We start from the raw sequence: 11,156 nt of genomic DNA, 5'->3' as shown, positions 1-11,156 counted from the left end.
GTCTTTTCCCCACCCAATTTCATCATTTTGATTAATACATTTCCTCTATTTTTCTTTTGATTAATCAAATTTAAAAAAAAATGGCTTCATCAACATCTATGTCTTCCATGAGAACTTTCTCTTCATTTAACTTAAATTCTCAAAAACTACCAATTTCTTCAATTTCACTTAATCCAAACATTTTATCTTCTAAAATTTCCAACCCCTTTTTATCTCAAACCCTTAAAACAACTAATTTTAATACCACCAAGAACTTCAAAACTAATGCTTTTTTCTTCAACAAGCCTAAGTCACAACCTCAAATTCAAGCTCTTGCTCAAGATTCTAGACCTAGTAAGTTAATCCACCATCTTTTTTAATTAACAAATACTCCCTCATCATTTGTTTACCATTTACATTCTTTGTCAGTAATATTTTAATCAAAGGGAAACAAATGATTTGCACGGAAGGAGTAATATTATGTATGTCCTATGTTATAAAGGGTGATTTTGTGATTTTGTCAGTAATATTTTAATCAAAAGTAAACAAACGACCTAGGTGATCTTTGTGATTTAGATTGTGTAGAGTGGTTAATGTTAGGTAGCCATATAAGCTCTTATTGTGAAATTTGTGTTAAATAATGAAACGGGTTTGGATCACAGCCAAACGTAGAGTCCATGTTACATGTGGTTAATTTATAAATTGACAAAAGGCTCTCCTCTTTTATCCATGCAAGACATTCACATGCGGGAATATATGCGTTTCTTCACAATTTGTACCTAAGGTTATATGGTTATTTAGTCATATACTCCGTATAGATACGGATTATACATCCAGTTGTACCATGTGCATTGTACAACCAAGATATAAGAATTCGAGCTTATATGTATTCTTTCTCAGCCATCTCAACAAAAACCTTAAGGGATGGTTGATGCCTAACTATTATATTTATATCGTATTAGATCCAAGTGTTGTCAGTTTTCACTATAGAAGAAAAGGCATTACACAAAAACAGTGATTAGATAAAAGAGTAGGACCTTAGTAACTTTATGAATTATTGTTATGGTGACTTCCAAGGCTAATGATCATGACTTGTTGGAGGAATCTATTAGGATATTAAGCCATTAATTGAGTTTCAGCCACAAACTTAAACTTTTGGTTAAGATATTCTTTCACCTATTATGTAGTCGAGCTTGTGTATTATCCACTCTTTAAATCCAAAGACTTTCTATGAGGAGTATTAGCATGTTAAACCATTGACGGGTTTCAGCCATCAGCTTAAGATTTTGATTAGGATAATTCTTAAGGTTTAAGGGTAGCAATGTTTAATAGATTTGGTTTTCTATGGATCCTAAGATATGGTTATAGTCTAGGATTAATACAACATTGATTCTATTATCTAGGATTTGTGAGACAATTAGTTGCCACAAATTCTTGTTTGTGACGGCACATATCCGTCACTCTTGAGTGACGGATACCATTTTACCTCACAAAGTACTCACTTTTTCTCTCTCTGCAACACTATTCATGTGGTCCCCTTTCTCCACTAACCCATTTTGTTATCATTTTAACTCACAAAATATCCGCCACAAATGGTAACCCGTCACAAGGAAGACCAATTGATTAGTTGCTTACATCAAGATTTGTGCTGTGACATGTTTTTTAAAACAAAGATTCTTTTATGGCTCTTTATCTTTTGGTGACAGAAACATATAAAATAACAGTTCGTCTTGCGTGCGATGGTCATAAGCTAAAATCCTTCACAAATAAGAATTTGTGATAAAATAAAGTGTTCATTGGGATAATGATAGTGTTGGATGGGGGTAGGTAAGGTGGTGGGCTATCCATTAGAGAAGTACTACGGCTCGACTCTTGAAGTCTCGATCATTTGTTTACCTATGAACGAACTGCATAGTAAAGAGTAATGTTTTTAAAAATGATCAATACAAGTTAGTTAATTGCCCTAAACAAAGACTTTGTGGTCTTTACAAAATGATTGATGATTATTGATTACTAATTTAACAGTACTTGATTATTTAGTCATTGTTTAATCGATATGATTTGAAAATTTCCAGCTAAGGTACAAGAGTTATACGTGTACGAGATCAACGAGAGAGACCGAGGCAGCCCAGCATACCTACGCCTGAGTAAAAAAGAGGTGAACTCATTAGGCGACCTCGTCCCCTTCTCGAACAAGCTCTATTCCGGTGACCTACAAAAACGTTTAGGCATAACCGCCGGACTATGCATCTTAATCCAACATGTACCGGAAAAGAAAGGAGACCGATATGAGGCAATGTACAGCTTCTACTTCGGCGACCATGGGCACCTTTCAGTCCAAGGGCCATACTTGACATACGAGGATACGTTCTTGACCGTGACCGGTGGAACGGGTGTGTTTGAAGGAGCTTATGGTAAAGTCAAATTGCAACAATTGATCTTCCCTTTTAAGTTATTCTACACATTTTATTTACAAGGGATCGAGGATTTGCCTTCCGAGTTGGTTTTCACCCCGGTCCCACCTTCCCCGAGTGTTGAGCCTTCTGCAGCCGCCAAGGCTTGCGAGCCTAATGCCGTTATCCCTAACTTCACAAATTAGGGGGATTGTGTCGTAAAGAATTGGAGAATAGTCGTGTCGTTACGAATACTTCTGTTATGCAAGTCCTGCATAACAGAACTCGTAAATCGTAGTATCGTGCCAACATGCGCATTTTTTGTTTTAATAAGGGAAGAATAGTTCGTACTTTGTACTCCGTAGTAGTTATTTTTTGTTGATTACGCATGTAAGAAGATTGAGGAGTGTTTTTTGCCATCGTCGTTTTGACCCGGCTTGCCAAATTATTGTCGAGACGGAAATAGAGATAATGTAGTCTTTGTAATAGAATTGTATGTACTCCGTATGATGTTTTATGTTCACCGGTATTTCTTATTTATGGGATAGACTTATTTTTACTTTTATCGTATTTTTATTTGAAGCTTTATAACTCGGTTGAGAAGTAGAACGACTAATCGCCATTTGATAACGATGAATCAAAAAATCGATTTAGTTTTCAGCAAATGAACAGTAAAAAAACGTTTTAAGAATGTGATTTACAAAAAAAAAAAAAAAAAAAAAAAAAAGAATAAACCAATCAAAAGGTAACCACCATAGAAGTACGTCAATTAGTAGGGGGCTCACATAGTGGTTCTGTTTTGTCAATGTTCTGCTTGCATTTCTGTACTTTTGGGGTCACTACACTTAGTGTGGTACGTTTGGTATTACGTCACGATCTAAATCATCGGTTTATCAAGAGAAAAGACGTAGTATTGATCTCTATTAGAACGGGCATATCTGTTTTAATATCAATACGGGTCAAACACCACCCCAATTGGATAGAAGAGAAGTTTTTTTGTGAAGACCTGGGCATTCTGCTTTTGTTTAGTTTAAGACGGATATGAACGTCTAAAACAAGAATTTATGAAAAAAAATGGCACTTGAATAAGCATGTGTTAGTTTGTACAATCAGAAAACAATTAGCTATATATGTATGGAAGCAAAAGAAGATCTGTGAATTGTGTGCTAAAACCTGGTTAAGATTTCAGCACCTGTCTTTGTAATCAAAATGGAATGTTCAAACTGTGCAGCGGGCCCACCATCCGCTGTGACCGTAGTCCATTTATCGGCCCATGTTATATAGTCGATGCTCCCCATCGTCAAAATCGGTTCTGCCCAAGAAAGAATTTTGTTGAGAAATAAAACACACTTATTAACAGTCAATTTTCTTCACTGCAACATTGATTCTGAAATAAAGCATGATCACTGTGTACTTTGGTATGTTACTCTGACTCGATTGGAAATATCGACACAAGGGTGTATCCAAGTCACACACTAGTATCCATGTCCGAGACTATGAGAGGTCGAGAGCGAGACATGGGTATACGACTAAAAGGAGGTAATATGAAAAGTCATAGTAACACAGACATAAAATGGCACATAGGCTATGTTACTCAGACTCGTCTACGCGTATCCGACAAAATACGTATCGGAGTATCTGATACGGCTATTTGTGCAAATTTTTTAATATTTTGGTCTAAAATGAAGTATCAAAGTTTCGTATCGTATCGACGAAATACGTATCGGATACGGAATACGGCAACTAAGTGAAGTATTGGAGTAACATGACATAGAGAGATCAAGACGAACAATCACCGAGAGAGACAAATACTGCCAAGGACAGGCAGAGTTCATTGAATATGAAAGGGGTTTAATATTCATGAATGTAAGATTATATATGCACATGTTTAATTTGCAGAAAGCAAGCATTAAAAAGCAATAAAACATTTGAGTCAGAATTTGATGCATACCAATTGTAAATGTCATCCCTTCAAGCATCTCACCTGGATAGTCATTTTCTGACAGTATATCCCAAACAAAATCAGCTGGCAGACAGTAATACACTTGTTTTTATAAAATAATTAACATTATTTAGCGAACTACAGTAAAGGGTAACATGATTTCGTGTTAATTACAACCTCGATGGCTCCATCCCATTTATATTGTCCTCTTTTTGCTTTGCGGTCGACTAACTACAATCTTCCAAATATATGTAAAAGTGCAGTATCAATTTTTTTACAAACTACTCCATATTTTATTGATCAAAATAAATAAAGGGCAGCACGGTGCACGATGGCGTCCCTGCTAGGTGAGGGTCCGGGGAAGGGACAATATAAATAGAATGGCGTACTTAACCATTGATCTAGATGACGTTGCTTACTAGTTGGAGACGCAAGCACGGAAGTACCAACTCATAATGTAAAGGCCTAGTACTTACTATGATGGTATATAAACGGCTCAGAATGAAACACAGTCCCAACACCATGGCCTACGAATCGTTCCACCACACTGTAATTATGCTTTTCTGCATGCTCACTGAAATAAAAAATTTTGGAACAAAGTTAAAAAAAAATCAGAAGCAAGATCAGGTGGTTGTGAACAGTGGCGGATCTACTAAGGCCCTTCCGGGGTGCGCGGACACCGGAAACAGAATTTTTTTTTGCGTATTTTGTCTAATTTTCAGGCTAAAAAGAAAAATTTTAACTTTTTTATGTGTATATAGATTTTAAATATTAATCCGGACCCCGGAAAGAAATTTTTCTGTATTCGCTATTGGTTGTGAAACACACAATGTATCTCAGAATCAACACAGAGCTTCTTAAGAAATAATACAAACCAAAAGCTCCTTCTAACCCACGCCAAATTTCTACTTCCCATCTCGCGTAAACCCATGAGAGTACATGCTCCATTACTCCCTCTATTCAAACCAACAACTGCAGTGCGGCAGTGCCAGACTGTTACTCATACTTGGTTACGGATATCATATGAAGTTACATATTGAAGTGGTCAAGCTCGGTGTAACTCAAATTTAAACACAGGGATTATGCTCTAATATGAGGGTAAAAGTAAATTAATATGTCTCTCGTCTCAACCTTAGACACGTTGCTAGACTATGTCTGAACATATTACTCGACATTAGAGACATGGCTCAAGGCTCAAACCCAGCCAGCTGTGATAAGCTAACCATTGTTTTCATATTTTCAGGTATTTGACTTGAAAGTAAACCAGCCTGTCTCACTCAATATCACCCAGTCCAAAGTCAAAGTCAACGGACGATATCTAAAACTTCTCTTGGGCACCCCATTATTTCACTTTCACCTCAGAGTTTTCTAGGGGTTATTAAGAGAGTAAGCGCAACACCATCGTTTGATAAGATAGCAGTAATAGCTTGCATTATGACATCATAAACTTCATTCAAGTATGCTTCTTCAGAAAAAACATAACCTCAGAACTCCAGTATTAAAATTATTTGGGATATTCTCTCGTGTATCCCAGAACTCTTTCGTTTTCTAGGGTGTACCCCTTGTTTTTCACAAAAAAACTTTGATCGACAAGAATTCTCTGTTACGAGTTCAGAAAACGGTAATTTTTTTTTCAAACCAATTATCTCGTCAAGGCCTTGAATTTGAAAAAATTCATCACTTTTTGAACTCGTAGCCGGTAGTTATGGTTGGTCAAAGCTTTTTTAACGAATAAACTTTGACCGACCATAATTCCCGACTACGAGTTGATATGTCGGTGAATTCTTTTTCAAACTGAAGACCTCTTAAAGACGGTCAATTTGAAAAAAAAAAGTTTTATCGTATTCTGAACTTGTAGCCAAGAGTTATTGACGGTACATTTTAAAAAATGAAAAAATCAAGAGGTACACGAGAGAATATCCCAAATTATTTTAATATGGACTGGAAATTAGAGAATTTCGAGATCAACTGCCTTTTAAACTACAATGGGAATACGAGTCAGATCAATAACTGCTAACTTAAGCCAATTTGCAACAAAATAAAGATCTCTATGCATGTTTTTTGGTAGTTCAAAAGGAGACACATGAGCAGTACTGATGCATGTGAATTTTTAACCCTGGTCTTCGCTACCACCCCCAACAAACTTGTAAAGCGAGCTAGCTGAGTTTTCCCGGAGACGAAAAGAAAATGAAGAGAACCTTCTGTCGCCGCTGTTTCCCCTCTAATGCAAACTCATCTGGCTATCCCAATGGTAAGGTCTATTCAAACACCATACTACATCCAAATACAAGAATCGCATAACCAAATACCCATGATATGGCGTGTATAATCAATCTGGAGGTACACAAAATATGTATCGAACATATGCATACTTGTTGACCATGTACACAAATTTTGTTACCTATGCCATTGCCCCTCTCTTTTGAATATCCTCACACAATAAGTAGAAACCAAGAACCCAAAGCACACCTACTCACTCACTTTGGTTATAGGACTATGGCAGTGTGGTTACCACAGCTTAACTCAAGGCTCCTTACAGAACACCACACTAGATCTCGACGCAAGCAATGAATTATACTGGTAATTGTAAGAGCCTCTTCGCCAAACTAGGCAATTACCAATGCCTAGTAGCATTACCAACAAGAAGTCTCAGATAGATATAATTGAGAAACCTTTTGTCATACTATTTATTCCCCTCGTCTCCCCTTAGAAGGGAGTTAAAAGCCTTTCAAGGACATGTTCAGAAACAATCTGAATGGAAAGTATACAGAGAAGAAGTTATAGAAGATACCTAATTTTCTTCCCAATTTCTTTGAAACTGACACCATCTTTGCATAGAGTTATTCCTTTCTCTAAGCATTCTTCCGTCACCTGATTAAGAAGCGTAATAGATCTATTATTAAAACAAATTACACCAAGATGGTACTAAAACAACCCAGAGATCTGAAAAAAGAACTATATAGAAGACTTCCAACAGGATATTTCAAATGTAGAATGGGGAACAACGAACTCTCAGAGATCAATATCTTTCCTGAACATCAATCAAACCAGAAAATCTTAAAGCAAGTTGAGCTTTGTTTGCATTTGGAAAAACAGAGAAGTATCATCTACCTTTACAAGCTTTTTCATTGGTTCACTGACATTGCCACAAAGATATGTCTTCGATGTGTCTCCGTGATAACCCTAGTACCATAAAAAGTAATCAAGCATATCAGACTGAGGGGTCAGTATGTTAGATCACACTCTTTCGTATATCATAAGATGTCATATGACCAACAAAATAAGTGTATTTTATGTCAGTGGATCTGCATTGTGACCAGGCCACTCTGGTACTTTTACATCACCACGTAGAATGTGATGAGCGGAAAACCAGAAGGATATTGTGGGAGCTTTACTAAAAAGCAGAAGGCAATAAATGACTGTGGATGAAGATTAAGATTTTAATTTTTAAAAGAAAGGATAAACTCAATCACTGTAGCTACAGAAGTACAGCATCTGTCGCCATTAATCAAACAAAAATGGATATCTGATACATGACAACTGTGTGCATCTACAAGATTTTTTCAGAACAAGAAAATAAAATAAACATCAATTACCATTCAAACTAATCAACCTTAAGGCTTGCTATGCTATGGTCCTAATAACAAAGAGGTATTAATTACCCACATCTTCCCTTCATCCTCCCTGCATCACCTCGTTATCTTCACTTTACCACCATCAGTCCATCGCTTCCTTCCTTGACCTCTCCATTACCCAAGTCACAATTTTCCCCAATCCAAGCAAGTGTTGAATGTTAGGGAAGGGGGATCATATTGATAATATCCTTCAGTAGTATCCATTTGACATAAATTGCTTATGCACTCTAACGTGGTCTGAACTCTGAAGTCTTGAACGCTACCAGAACTTTGCCGATTTAAGCCTTACATATAAGCCAGGACTAGCGCACAGACCCCTTCAATCAGTCACAGTCTAGAGCTAGGTGTTACATCCTGACTACAAATCACCCCAAAAAGAAGCTGGAAATCCCGCATATTGCCACCCAGAACCCAGTTTGACAATTTGACAATAGATGAAGCAAAAACCACAACCACTAAAATATGAATAGTAAAATAACAGGTGTACTGCACACGAGGGTCTCAATAGATTAAAATGATCCCAAAGTTCAAGGGGATTTAGGATGAGTCGTGGATTTTGCCGTCATTCAATTACTGACATATGGTATGAATTATGAAATCTACAATCCTAACTTTATATACTCAAGACACAAGTGATAGAGGAGAAGTAATTACATTTAGATATACGGTCACATCAATGTTGATTATGTCTCCATCCTGCGGTTGGGAACCAAAAGTTTATCAGACGTTGAAGAGAGACGAATGAATACTGAACAGTAAAGGGGTATTACCACAGTCAATGAACCTGTAGTTGACGAGAGTCGGGTATCCCATGGCACATGCACTCATTAACAGATGTACATACACTCTTTGGAAATCCACCATAACCTAGAGGCGAAGGATATGCTCCATTGTCAACTATCATCTGATGCACTGCTTTGTCAATTTCATCAGTGGTCACTGATGGCTGGCAAATTCAATAAAGATGCAATATGTTACAAGTTTGACTAGAATATCATGCTCCTTAGAGCCCTAGGAGCATACGACGCAAGGTGCTACCAGCCTACCATCTAAATTCACAAACAAGTCTAGTCTAATTCCCTTGAAAGATAACAAGGATCAGGTTCTATATCATGGATTTAAATTTGGGAGCGCCTTGACACTTGAATACTGAGGCACTGAGCTACCAGGTCAGCCGAATAAAGCCGCTAAAAAATTATTATCTACAAGAAATCCCACTTAAAGCAGTAAATCTTACAAAAATTTAGATGTCTCACCCTAACCAAAGTACCAGCGTAATCTAAAACACGAGCAGCAAGTTCACATGCCTTCCTCATACGAACAATACCTTCAGAATCGTGCATCTGATATTCACTTGAAAGTTCTGGCATTTCTAAGGAACCTACATAAGGAGGTTTTAGTATATGATCAGGAACAGGAAGAGTTGGTGATACTTTTCCTGGTCTTAATGGAGGTCCTCTTTTGGTTGTAGCTAGGAGTTCCCTCTCCCTACACACGTAATAGAATAGTTAGTCAAGCGTCCAGAAGAAACATAACCTAAAAGGTCCTTACCTCGCAAAAAAATAAAAGAAATGCAAATCTACACAAAATTGTCTTTACAATTGCAGCCTATGTGAAGTACTCCCAGTTTATCAAATACCAAAATTTACTTTTCCACATTGATTACATATTGGGGTTCTTGCAACGCGCAAGAATATATTCCTGTGAGCAATTTCCTCAAGCAAGATACTAAACAGGTCGTTTCTTTCGACCCTCATCCAAGTTACTATTAACTTTAAGATTTTTTGGGATACAGTCTAAGATATGAAGGGTAGGAGCGTAGGACCATATGACCGTAGGAGGGGAGAAAAAGATGAGGGAAATTTGACTAAGGCTGTTTACTTTAGAAATGTTCACTTCCCACGAATTCCTCCATCCAAACAAGGGCTTTAAGAGCGTGTAATCTGAACCCAACATGGATATAAGCTGAACTATTCCGAGACGAAAAAAAAAACCAACACAATCAATCCTAATCCTAATCCCAATCCCGGACTTGTCACTAACACACTATCTAAATTGCCATGGCATTGGCATGTTAGATGAATGCCCGACATCAATAATGACTCGCACAATCTGAACCAACATCGACATAAGCTGAACTACTCCGAGACCAAAGTTTATACACACAATTACACAAACACAGATAGGGCTCTATGTGGATGGTATCAAGAACATATTTCCATTGCAAGAGAAGCCATTTGGTTCTCAAGTAATATTACAATAACAGTCAATGAGTTCTTTACGCAATTTTCATTCATGGTCATTCCAAAACGACCTCTTTGGGTTTCTAACACAAGGGTAGGGCTGCGTACAACCGACCCCTTGAGGCAATAAGGTAATGTTATTGCTGATCAGGGTTCGAACTCCGTATCCATCAGTCCTTCACTGCCTATAGTCGTCCAACCTTTGAATTTACAACACAATTGTATAATACTCATTCCGTCTCATTCATTTGCTTACCTTTGATTAGAATACCCTTCGCAAAGAATATAAAAGGTAAACAAATGATTGGCACGAATGTTACCTTCTCATTTTCATAGCCTCTTCCAACCCTTTAAGTCTTCTTGCAAAAACTACCATCCCTTTTCTGGACCCACCTATTAATTTAATTAAAAAATGATTTTTCAATAAATAATAAGAAAATAACTTTAGAAAAAAAATTATGAAATGGGAAATTTAAATGTACCAGATAGAAAGGGTAATAGTGGCAAGGATTCCCCAAGAAATGGAGATGAGGGCTTTAATGGAGAGTGTGCAGAGAGAGCCATGGATAGTGTATTGTTTTGGTGCTCAAGAGATGACCAAAAGTGAATACTACGAGACTACGAGTGATATAGAGATTAGAGTAGACTCGGGTTCACGGGTCGTTCCGTCCATTCATCTCGACTCTTTCGGCCTATAAAATTAGCGGATTCGGACCCAAGCACTTTTAAAAATGGGATATTCTCTCGTGTACCCCTCAACTTTTTCATTTTCTATGATATACCCTTCTTTTCATGCAAAAAAACTTTGACCGTCAATAACTCTTGGCTACAAGTTCAGAATACGATAAACTTTTTTTCCAAATTGACTGTCTTTAAGAGGTCTTCCGTTTGAAAAAAAATTCACCGACGTCTCAACTTGTAGTCGGGAATTATGGTCGGTCAAAGTTTATTCGTTAAAAAATGT

General features: G+C 37.2%; 2 protein-coding genes across 3 annotated transcripts; one reads left to right on the top strand and one right to left on the bottom strand.

Moving 5' to 3' along the window:
* Positions 1-2,931, top strand: LOC141598894 (allene oxide cyclase, chloroplastic-like). Its single transcript, XM_074418709.1, has 2 exons — positions 1-333; positions 2,055-2,931. The coding sequence occupies exons 1-2, from the start codon at positions 81-83 to the stop codon at positions 2,576-2,578; spliced, it is 777 nt and encodes a 258-aa protein (XP_074274810.1). The 5' UTR covers positions 1-80; the 3' UTR covers positions 2,579-2,931.
* Positions 2,932-3,433: 502 nt separating this feature from the next.
* LOC141598893 (methionine aminopeptidase 1B, chloroplastic-like) lies at positions 3,434-10,871 on the bottom strand. Of its 2 annotated transcripts, none has more exons than XM_074418707.1 (10): positions 10,675-10,871; positions 10,513-10,585; positions 9,206-9,437; positions 8,734-8,895; positions 8,604-8,645; positions 7,426-7,497; positions 7,106-7,185; positions 4,791-4,888; positions 4,324-4,398; positions 3,434-3,684 (listed from the first exon to the last, which is right to left on the bottom strand). In XM_074418707.1, the coding sequence occupies exons 1-10, from the start codon at positions 10,754-10,756 to the stop codon at positions 3,539-3,541; spliced, it is 1,062 nt and encodes a 353-aa protein (XP_074274808.1). In that variant the 5' UTR covers positions 10,757-10,871; the 3' UTR covers positions 3,434-3,538. The 2 variants fall into 2 exon arrangements, with proteins under 2 accessions (XP_074274808.1, XP_074274809.1); XM_074418708.1 differs by having other exon boundaries at positions 4,324-4,371.
* Positions 10,872-11,156: the final 285 nt, after the last annotated feature.

Source organism: Silene latifolia, chromosome 9 (assembly GCF_048544455.1).
Source record: "Silene latifolia isolate original U9 population chromosome 9, ASM4854445v1, whole genome shotgun sequence".
NCBI classification, from domain to species: Eukaryota; Viridiplantae; Streptophyta; class Magnoliopsida; order Caryophyllales; family Caryophyllaceae; genus Silene; species Silene latifolia.
Note: the sequence above shows the minus strand (reverse complement) of the source record. Positions and strands in the feature narration are given on the sequence as shown.